The 11,114-nt window shown below is 45.5% G+C and overlaps 1 protein-coding gene across 1 annotated transcript; it reads right to left on the bottom strand.

The window, feature by feature from the left end:
* Positions 1 to 5,497: 5,497 nt before the first annotated feature.
* FAM170A (family with sequence similarity 170 member A) lies at positions 5,498 to 10,806 on the bottom strand. Its single transcript, XM_036279704.1, has 6 exons — positions 10,737 to 10,806; positions 8,862 to 9,002; positions 7,397 to 8,064; positions 7,120 to 7,178; positions 6,449 to 6,516; positions 5,498 to 5,580 (listed from the first exon to the last, which is right to left on the bottom strand). Exons 1-6 carry the CDS (start codon positions 10,804 to 10,806, stop codon positions 5,498 to 5,500), a joined length of 1,089 nt encoding a protein of 362 aa, XP_036135597.1.
* Between the last annotated feature and the right edge of the window lie 308 nt (positions 10,807 to 11,114).

Raw genomic sequence — 11,114 nt, 5'->3', positions numbered from 1 at the left:
CACACACACACACACACACACACACACACCCATTGGTACAGATTAAAAACCAGGAACCTTTACAGTGTGTAGCAGATATTCTTCATAGTTTGAAAAACAGAACCATTGCCTAAAGTGTTTTTATGTGGAATTTTCTTTCAAATTTTTTTCCCCTTTTCATGTGGCTTTTAAAACATACTTACCCCATGCCTTTTACCTAAATCACCTTACTTGGGTGTGAATCCAAAGCTCCATTTAGGCAGCTGTCCACTCTGATTTGCTGGGAGGCATTTCTGGTATGAGCTTTGTTCTTTGAAGAGTTGGAAATTCAACTGCAAGTCTCCATGGGCTTGCTTTTCTGGGTTGCCAGACAGGGAAGCTTCCAGAATTGCAAGAACACCTGTGAGGTTATTACTTTTTGATAAACATTTTCTAAATTGTGAGGAATAAACTTTAAATGTTTGTGAGAAAAATAGAGAAGGAGATTGAAAAATTACTAAAATAGGGAAATAAAAAGGGGGTCAGGATGGTAGAGAGACAAGAATAGGATCTTAAAAGATAAGAAAGATTTGCCGAGAGAGGGGATTCCTAATGGGTTATTCTGAAGCTACAAAATTAGATGGATTATTGATGTGTGAAGACTATGGAATAAAGTGGAAAGAATTTATCAGAAGTTGCTGAGGATGTGTTGAGAAGCATGATCATCAAATTATTAATTCCCTGAAATAGCATATTTGGGGGATATTGGAGAGTGGAGGTAAATGCTCATGACCTGGCAGTAGCAGGTGGAAAGTTGTTTCAGGAGAAAGTCACCCTTGCAGAGTGTATGTCAGAGGTGGACATGTGTGAGCAAGCAATAAGATAACTGGGGTACACTGTCCTTCACTGGATGAACCTAGCCCCACTGTCCAACCTTATAAACAAGCAGGACTTCAGGAAATGCTTGAGGCACTAGAGCTAGATTTCATTCATCAAGACTTGGGGAAGCACCCTCAACTCAGACCTTCTCTTTAACGCCATCTTTCCTTTCTGAGCTTAGTTTGGCCGCCTTCACCACCCTCAAACTGTGGACTAACACTGCCTAGCAAGACCAGTCATTCGTGTCTGATCATTCACATCAGTGGAGCTCCAAAGGCAGTCACCAAAGAGTGTATGAATAAGGAGAGATACTGAAACAGCAGCAGCATTCTGTTACAGTGTGGCCCAAGACAGCCGTGTGTTCCTGGCATCACCGTAATTATGAACATCATTTAGGGAGAAGTTCTCAGATGGCGACGCCTGGCTATCTAAATTCTCTGTACCCCCCAGTCCACTCGGTGACTTCAATAACGGTTTTGGCCCCCAACATCTCTCTCTGTGTCTACTCACAGTTTTTGGATTCTTCTTTCCTACACATTTTTCTTGAGGTGGCTGGGACTATAGCAGAGAAGCTTGGCCAGCCCAAACTCCCCTGGGGTCCCAACAGGATGCCCAGCACTAACCTACCTTCTGGGAAGCTCCTTAGATCTTCCCATTTGGGGGACTTTGTATTTCACCTGTGCTTCAAATTATTGGCTGGAGGTGACCTGTTGGCAGGGGGCTCAAGGCCAGTAGCAACCCTTCGGACAGCCTGGCCCTCTTGACTGTCGGGAGAAATCTCCAGGGGTGCTCTAGGAAATGCTGTTCATGCTAAAGAAGGAATGGAAACAATCCAACTGTCCAATAATGCTTGAATGAAAAATAAACGGTGCTATATGCATAAGATGGAATAATACCAAAGACTTAAAAATGAAAGACATAGATCTACATGAATTGACATGGATAAATCTTGAAAATACAATATTGATTGCAAGAAGATAAGATGTGACATTTCTCATAGCAATATATATATATTTTTTGATGTATCACCTCAGGCAAGGGAATAGGAGAAAAGAAACAAACGGAACTACATCTAACTAAAAAGTTTTTGCACAGCAAAGGAAACTATCAAAAAAAGAAAGGAAATAACATGCAAGATATTAGATTATTATAACAATTATGTAAATATTTTAATCAATTCTACATATTGCTTATGGGTGTATATATGTAAATATATGCAAGAAACTAAATTATGAACTGAATATTTGCAAATCTTTGATGTTGGTTATCTCTGGGGAGGGGAGAAATTTTTTAAAAGGTATACAAAAGGTAATTATGTGTTTTAAAACTATCTATGAAATGTATTATAATGAACTAAATTTATCCACAGAACATATTATTTACAGTTAATATCATCATTATCTAGGAAGCCCCCAAAAATTCACACACAATCTAGTAGGAACTACTAACATAGTTCATCAAAACCAATGAACAACAAGATCAACAAATTTTAAAATCAATCAAGTGCCTCTACACTAGCAATAATAAATTAGAAAATGTAAGAGAAAATAAGAAAAAAATAATGCATTACTTAAAATAGTAACAAGAGCTATCTAAAGGATTTAGAGCTAAGCATGTGTAAAAGTAAATATACCGCCCTGGCCGGTTTGGTTCAGCAGTTAGATCGCTGGTCTGTGGTCCAGAGAGACTGGGGTTTGGTTCCCGCTAAGGGCACGTACCTCGGTTGCAGTTTGTCCCCGGCCCTGATTGGGTCGTGCAGGTGGCGGCCACTCAATGTGTCCCTTTCACATTGATGTTTCTCTCTCTCTCTTCCTCTCTCTCCCTCCCACTCTATCTGAACAAAAAATGAAAAAATGTCCTCTGTTAAGGATAAAAAATAAAAGTAAATATACCTAACAGTATGACCAATTAAATGGTGCCCAACTCAAGGTTAGAAACAAAACCGGCTCAATACGTTAACTATATGGAGCTCTTACTTCATGAGAGAAGACTCTCTTCTCAAATAGCAGATCAATACATGAGAGTGACTCTAAGAAACACAGCCTTTTAAAGGTCGGCTACTCCATGCTTCTTGGTTACACAGAAGGAAGCTGAAGCTCAGACAGGTTGAGTCACTTAGTCAAGGGGCTGTTCTGACTCAAAGACTAACATTTTGCACTAATTCATGAGCCACAATTCAACTCAGTGCCATGTAGTTACTTGACCTGAAGTGGAGAAATTACCATGACAAAATTCTAGATATTGAGGGAAAATTGAAGTACAGAGTTTAAGATGCCAATAATCCAGAGGAAAACTGGAGAGCATTTAAAATGTGTTATTGAACATTAATGACTCTTGGTAAATATATAGAAGAAATGCATTCTGGTTAACGGGGAAGTTCACAAAACAACTGCAGGGGAAAGAGGCACTCTTTCTCAAAATATCCATTAATAAAAGAATAGATAATTATATTATAATTTTGTCACTAGAATAAATTACACTTCCCTTAAAAATGGGATGGCTATATATTAAAGATTTGTATTGAACATCTATAGTAAAGACATTAAATGGTCTCCAAAGAAGTTAATTTTAGAATAGATATGATATAATTTATAAATCAAAATTCTCTATAAAGTTAGATATCATATATAAAACACCTATGTATGTAAATGCATGAACTAAAGGTCTTGAAATCAAACAGCTAATAGTAAACATCTCTGCAGGAAGAAATAGGCTTGGGAATGGGGTTGGAGTATTATAAAAAAGGGACTTTTGCTTTACTTTAATATCATTTGAGTTTTTAATGAAGAGAACATTTCTTTATTACTCCTTAATTTTAAAAATATATAACTGCATAGTATTAAAAATTACCTGGAATATTTATTATTATTTCTCTTTGCTTCTAGATTTTTTGTCCTCAACTTGTCAGCTTGGGACTCAAGTTCACTGCATTAGGAAGATAAAGACCCAGCACAGAACAGGGAGAAAGAAGAAAAATCCTTGGCTTTGGAATGTGAAAAGCAGAAGCCCACAGTAGAACAAGAAAGATTTATGTGGAAAAAATAATCTCACCTTGATTGTAAAAAGCATTTCCTGCACTGGGAGGTAAGAAAGGGCGGGGGAGTTTTGAGGGGGAGAGATCAGTGTGTCCAGGGACAAGGGAAATTGTGTTCCGCAGCAGAATCAGTATCTAGACACTGTCCAGCCTGCACCAGACCACGGACTCCAGCCACTACTCCCAAACTCGGACACGGGATATTCAGAGAGCGAGTGGGTGTAAGTCAGGAGGGTAACACCAGGCTGCACCTCCCTGATGGTCTGTGTGGCAAGGGTTGTGGCCAGTCCCTATGTGTGAGAAACACCCATAGATTTTAATTTTCTGTTCTAGTTCATTTGAACTGATTTCAGGGAGGGGCATTTAGTTACATCTACTTCACTAGAATCCTAACCAACAGTTTAACGATGAGCTTCAGTATGGCTTTAAACTACTCTGAAATACCTTACTCTGAGCAGAGATTCAAAGTCTTAGTCAAAATGTGTTTGTCAGTGGCCCCACTGAGAGGCTCTGGTGTGACAGACGTGTGCGGTCACCTTAGAAACGCACTCCAGCCGAAGGCCTCTATTCCCCCACTCCATGGTCAATGCGGTTCTCTCGTGAGATAATGTGACCTTCCTGTGACACCCTGAAGCCTCCCTAGAGGCCCTCGTGGTATGCCCCTCCATGCTTCACAAGGAAGTCTCTACCCAGCAGGAACAGAAATGAGAACCCTCATTTTATAACCAATAGTCTACCGATGTATGTGGAATAAACCCTAGGTGTTTGAAGCCATCAGGGAAAGTAAAAAAACATTCCCAGGACGGGAGAGGAAATGATGTTGACCTAAGAAAAGAGGAGGAAAGAGATATTTCTGGTAGACCCCACAGCTGGTGAAAAGGAACAGCGATGAAGATTTCAGAGCAGCCCTGACCAGTTTGGTTCAGCAGTTAGAGCATCAGCCTGCAGTCCAGAGAGACCCAGGTTCGGTTCCCACTAAGGATACATATCTCGGTTGCAGTTTGTCCCCAGCCCTGGTTGGGTTGTGCAGGTGGCAACCACTCGATGTGTACCTTTCACCTCTCTCTCTCTCTCTCTCTCTCTCTCTCTCTCTCTCTCTCTCTTCCTCACTCTCCCTCCCACTCTATCTGAACAAAAATGGAAAAAGTGTCCTCAGGTGAGGGTAAAAAAAAAGATTACAGAGCATGCAGAGGTGGTCAGAGAGTGGGTGTGAAAGGCATACACCTCAGATTCTGAACTCTTTGGAATGACGGTTACAGGAGGCACTAAGCATCTTGAGCAAGAGATGTGCACATACCAATGACATCCCTGATGGAGAGGCTGGGCAGCATGAAGCCAGTTAGGAAGCCCCAGAGTAATAATGACAACACCAGAGCACTGGAACCATTGTTGACTCAATAAAGCCCCATAGAAACCTCCCTACACATCTGGGGGGGGGGGGGCCGGGGGGGCAATCCACGGGATAAATTGATAAAAATCTCTGAACTTCAGGTGATTTCCTTCTAATTCTATCAGTCCTTCCAAGGCCTGGCTTTGGCCCCCTTCAGGTTAGGAAGACACAGTACTTGCCCCTCACCTTCGGAACCGTGGACAGCCTCATGCCTCAAAAGGAGTCTTCAGCGCCTCCTAGATCTGCCTTTCATCCCAGTGGGTGGTAGAAGTGGTGAGAGGCTGAAGTTCAGAGGTGACAAAGTCAAGAACTTGAGAAGCTAGAATAAGAGAAATAATTTAGAAGTTAAAATATTAATGTCAGAACAAGGACTATGGAAGCTCATCAGCTCCAACTCCTAACACAGTGATCTCCTCCCCCAATTCCTGACTGTGGTCAGATGGCTTCCATTTGAGTGGTTAACAGAGTGCCACCCTCTCGGGAGGAACCTATTCCATGGGCAACTGCAAGACGGAGAGGTGTCTCCTCTGTCCTGGAGTTCCTGTGTGAAGCCACAACTAACAGAGCCTTGTCCAGGCCAGACCAAGGGAGACACGCAGACCACCCTCCAGACCTCTGAAGTGTCCCCTCTCAGGGCTTTCAACCAGGGCCCGTTAGACATGGTTTCCACAGCACCTGCTACTTTCCTGCTTCCTCTGAACTAGTGTAGCTTGTCACGGTCCATGTGGAATGTGGTGTCCAGCCTTGGAAATCGTCACACAGAAGCCTAATCAAGCCTAAGGGACTGGATACTATTGCTTCTGGAAAAGGATGGTGGATATCTTTGGTGCCTATGGGAAACCTCATTCACAAACCACTAGAGAGGCAGATGTAGATGGTGGATGGATAGATAGATGATAGATAGATGGGATAGCCAGATAAATTTAATTGAAGAATATATCCACTAGGTAGAGTGCCAGGTGGGTACTTGAAATATTGGGGGGAACCATTTTGTAAAGTATATGATTGTCTAACCACTACGCTGTTACACCTGAAAGTAATACAAAACAATATTGAATGTAAACTGTCATTAAAAATAAAATATTAAACTATAAAAATTTAAAAGTAAATTTTTTAAAGAATATGTCCAGGAAATTTTTGGAAAACAGCCTTTATTGCACATGATGTTTCTGTGTTAGACTGAATACTGGCCCTTCGTCTTCCTTCATACCACCGGCATTCTGTCTGCTGCTGTCTCCATGGTCCTGTCTTCTCCCTGGGCGTGAGAACACAAAAGTGGCCGAAGAGGAAAAGACAAGAAGCGACCTGGGCTCTGCTGGTCAGAGTTACCCTTCACTTTGTCTTAAAGCTCAGAGGCCACGCATACACAATGAGTATGTTTCCAAATCAACTGCGGCAAAATCAAAGGTTCTAGAACATTCCAGATCTCTTATGACCGACCTCATTTTCATGTATTTCCATCTACCCGTTCCACTTTCTCTCATGGGTCTATGTCCACAGGCCATCGCGAGATCTCAGCTCAGGCCAAAGGCTCTCAGCCCTTAAGCCTCTAGTGCTGCTAAGCCCCCTGTCCTTTCTCCAGACCAATCCTGGCCCTTGGGGCTGTGCTGAGCTCTGTTGCCTAGAGGGCTGTGGGCAGTATTTCCTTCTAGAGGTCAATTGTGGAGACTCCGGGAGAACTCCTGTCAAAATTCTCCACGATAAGAAAATGGAAGTCAATTCCCTGGAGGCGTCGGATATGCCACAGGTGATGCAGCTCCCGAGGCACCAGGTAGCCCCGTGCACCCTGCAGCCGTTCCCTGAGATTCCTCTGGGCCTTCATGATGTAGCTCAGAAGACTGCCCGCCTCAGGCCTTACCTCTCCCAGGAGGAGGCCACACCGTCTTCAAGGATCTTCTGGCCCGGGAATCTCAGTTGCTGTGTGGAAACAAAACAGTGAAAGAAAAAAGGTGCTCTGTTAGCCCTTAGAAATTCTCAGAACGTCCTGCAGGAACCGGAAGGCTCAGGATAAATGCCTACTTACAGACAAGACTGTATTAAATGCCTGGTCAAGAGGCAAGGTCTTACCCTGTGGGCTGCTCCTCCTCCTCTTTTTCTTCTTGCTTCTCTTTATCCTTCTCCTTCTCCTCCTTCTCCTCCTTCTCCTCCTTCTCCTCCCTCTCCTCCTCCTCCTCCTCCTCCTTCTTCTCTGGGATGCTCTCTGAATTCACACCGCTTCTCAGCTGAGCCATGGTGAGGTGAAAGACGTGGCAGCTGAAGCCCTCCCTGACCCCAAACTGCACATGCTCCTTGAGGGCCTCCAAGGTGGGGAAGACCCGGCAGCAGGCCATGCACCTGAAGCCAGTCTCCATAGTCACCAGCCAGTCAGGTGTCCTGGCTCTGGGTCTCTCCTCAACTGCAGACAATCTCAGCAGGCCCTCTGCCTCTGCTCTCTCCTCGTGCTCTTTCACCTCCCCGCTGTGCTCACTGTCAAACAGGAGGTTTCTGGTGGACACGTCAGAGGGGGGTGTACCTACCTGCACGTACTCGGGAAGGTTCACTTCTTCCATCCTCGGCTTCTTTTTTAGTGACTCTGAGGTTTCCTCCCAGGAGACAGCCACACCCTTTTTCACTTGTACCTGCATATAGAATATTTTCATGCCCCTTTCCTCTTTGTTTGTATACTGAGAGGTCACACAGGTCTTATAGGATGAAGAGGGCGTTAAGGATACATGTGGTGGGAGGGGAGGAGTCTCCTCTTGTTCCTGAACCTGGTCTAGGGTGCATCTAGGCTGGGGACTGTCTCCATGTAATCTCCGGATGCCTAGGAAAGGAAATCAGAAACATGAAAACATGCATGGGACATGCTGGCACGCGGGGGAACTCATATGAATATGTGGGACCTAGCAGAGAGGGACTATGGTGTGACGTAGCTGTGATGACCTTGGTGTCTGTTTTTCATATTATGGGATAGTATATCTAATGTTATCTGTGGGCTTCTCACTTGTATGTGTAGGGATATTGGAGGAGTGTCCGTACATGGAGGTGGGGAGGAGAGTGATGAGGACTGTGGGATGTGGGATGTTTCTTGGGTGTGTGCTACGAGAGGGGTGTGAGTTTGTGATATCACTGCTGTGTTGTTTGTGGAATGTGGGCTGTGGTGTAGGAGAATGGCACTGTGGGTCATGCGTTTGGGTTCTCTGCATGTGCTAAGCATGGACTTGCATGGAATGTGGTTGTACATGTGAGGTGTGAGGGCCTAGCTGAGGGCCTCGCTCCCATGCTGAAGGCTTGTGCTGGGGAGCTCTGTGCCTCCCTGGAGGCAGCGGCAAAGGCAAAGCTGACACACTCCTCTGAAGGTGCCAAATCTGGTCCCTCTGTCCTAAACCTCAAACCAAGACCTTTATGAGCCCTGCTCCCTAATTTCCCCACTGTGGTTGCACCATGGCCCTCACTCTCCCACAGTGAGCTCATCAGATCCAATCTCTCCTGACAGCTCTGCCATCCTCCCAGGCTTCTACAAAGAGCCCCAGTCACCTCCGATTGCCCTGGGTTTCCTCTGAGCCTCAAGCTTGTCTCTGTGCACCTCCTGCCATGCACCCAAGGAGCCCCACCCCTTACCACCTTGGATGAGCTTGCGTGGAGAAGAAACACAGGAGACGTATTCAGAGGCAGAGGAGGCCTCCCCTACCCCTGGGCCATAGCCTTTGGCCACTTCAGTTGATCTAAGCTGAAGGACATCCTCTTGTGACTTTGAGATTCCTGAGGAAAGTATGAAAGCCTCAGAGATATGGTCATTTGGACATGTTTGTGAATCATTCATCTGTCCAACAGATGTTTATTGAGTGGCTGTCTTATGTTCAGGTGCAGTGAATACACATGGCTTAGACTCTGTTTCTCAGTGGTTACTCCAGTATCTAGTTATAATCAACAATTTCTTTGTTAGTGTCTTGTTAGGATGTAGGCCTGAGTGGTGGCGAGGACTATGTCAGAAGTGTGAGAGTGACGTGTACCAGCAAAGCCTTTGATAAGTGTGGGGTTGGTGAGTAGGGTAGAAATGTCTGTATGCTTATGGAGCGTCTGCGTGCGTGGTTTGTGTTCACAACTCAGGAGCGTGTGACATGTAACCTGATCATATGGTATGGTTTGTATTTATGGTGTATATTCACTGATTCACTCACTCATTTACAATATTCAATGAGCAATTGCTATGTATCCGGCACTATTCCACTATCCTAGGCTCTAATATTGCTAAACATTCTAGTAAGGGAAGACAGACACTGAACAGAAATACAGGAAGTATATAATGTGTCAGCTAGTAGTAAGCATATTAGGGTTACCAGATTTAGCAAACAAAAACACAGGACACCAGTTAAATTTGTGTGCACGTATAAATGACTGTCTCGTGGAACTCACTTCACAGGAATTCCGTATACCCTCTCACACGTATTGAGTGACACCAGGTCCAGGCGTGATGATAGGAATCTTACCACACAAACTACACATCCAATGAGCACTCTATGCCCATTCTACCTGCAGCTCCCACCACACATACACAATGACAAAATTATCCTGGCTGCTATCTGAAGATCTGCCTTCTGCTCAGGCCTCCATTCCCAGGGCTCATCCTATCGTCTTCAGGACCCTGGGCCCCATGGAAGCTGCTGGGCTCCAATTTAGGGCAGAAGCCTGGAGCTGGATCTCTGGAGCAGGCTCCATTCTGCCCCACCTCCTATATGTGACCCCTACCCCTCCCTTTCTCAGGGCAGCTACTGGTTTACACTTAACGCGCGCAGTCACCATGTGGCCTGGGAAGTCAGCATGGTCTCAGCGCTCCCTGCGAGGCCCTGGCAACATTTCTCTCTCACCCACTTGGTCTGAGTCTCTGGAAGGCCCTTCCCTCCCCCCGACCTCTGGGAAGCCCACCCCTGTGGATTCACAAACATCCATGGGTCAACTGGTAAATTCTTCCTGCTGAAGGAATAAAATCTCCCTGCTTTCAATATGATGCCATCCCTACACAGATGATCTCCTTTCAAACAGGCATTTCCATTCATAAGATCTTTTCCAACAGGATTTAACTCATTGAGCTTCTCTTTGCTCTTTGGTAAAATGCACAGGGCAACCCATGGATCTCTAGCAGCCGCCTTTACACCCCGCCCAGTGGCCCCAGGGTAAGACCACAGAGAGAACAGGAACTGGGAAGAACTGCACCTCTGAGCGTGTGATTGCGGAAACCAGCCCGCTACCCTTCCATGTAGCTCCAGGCCCGAGCAGCCCCCGGAGAGGTGTGTTCTGACCGGCAGGGCTGACTCTCCTCTGCCACGGGCATCTGGTCTCACACCAAGGGACCTCGGGATGGACGTGGCAGCATGAGCCGATACCAGGTCTCTCCCCTTCCTACTTCAGAGGTGACGCACTGTCCTCAGTCCCAGCTTCCTAGGAAGGCTCGGGCTGGCCGCCACTGGTGCCTCAGACAGGATGCCCAGCACATACCTCCTCCCCTCTCGCCAGTTTCCTCGGACTCTGTATTTTCCAAATGTTTCCTCTTTTGTCGTTGTTTCATAGTACCAGCTAAAAGAGTCCCTTAGAGGGTGTCCAGCTCCTCCTTTTCCCTACAGGTTGGCCCTTCTTGGTTCTCAGGAAGTCCACCGAAATGATTGAGTACAAATAGAAATAGCTGAGTCTCCTAAGTGGCTGAAGAACTCAGACCCCCAGAGAACCCGCAGGACTGCCCAGAGCTCACGACAGCACAGGCCTGTTAGGGTTCAAGTGTTGCCAGGCCCACAGCAGAATTCTCTGACCTCAGTGATGACATCGGAGCATTCTGTGGGCCGAGGTCCAACAGTCTCTGCCATTGCACAGACCCCACTT

The sequence above is a fragment of the Molossus molossus genome, unplaced genomic scaffold (assembly GCF_014108415.1).
Source record: "Molossus molossus isolate mMolMol1 unplaced genomic scaffold, mMolMol1.p scaffold_m16_p_3, whole genome shotgun sequence".
Taxonomy (NCBI): Eukaryota; Metazoa; Chordata; class Mammalia; order Chiroptera; family Molossidae; genus Molossus; species Molossus molossus.
The sequence above is the reverse complement of the archived record's forward strand: the minus strand, read 5'-3'. Positions and strand labels throughout refer to the sequence as shown.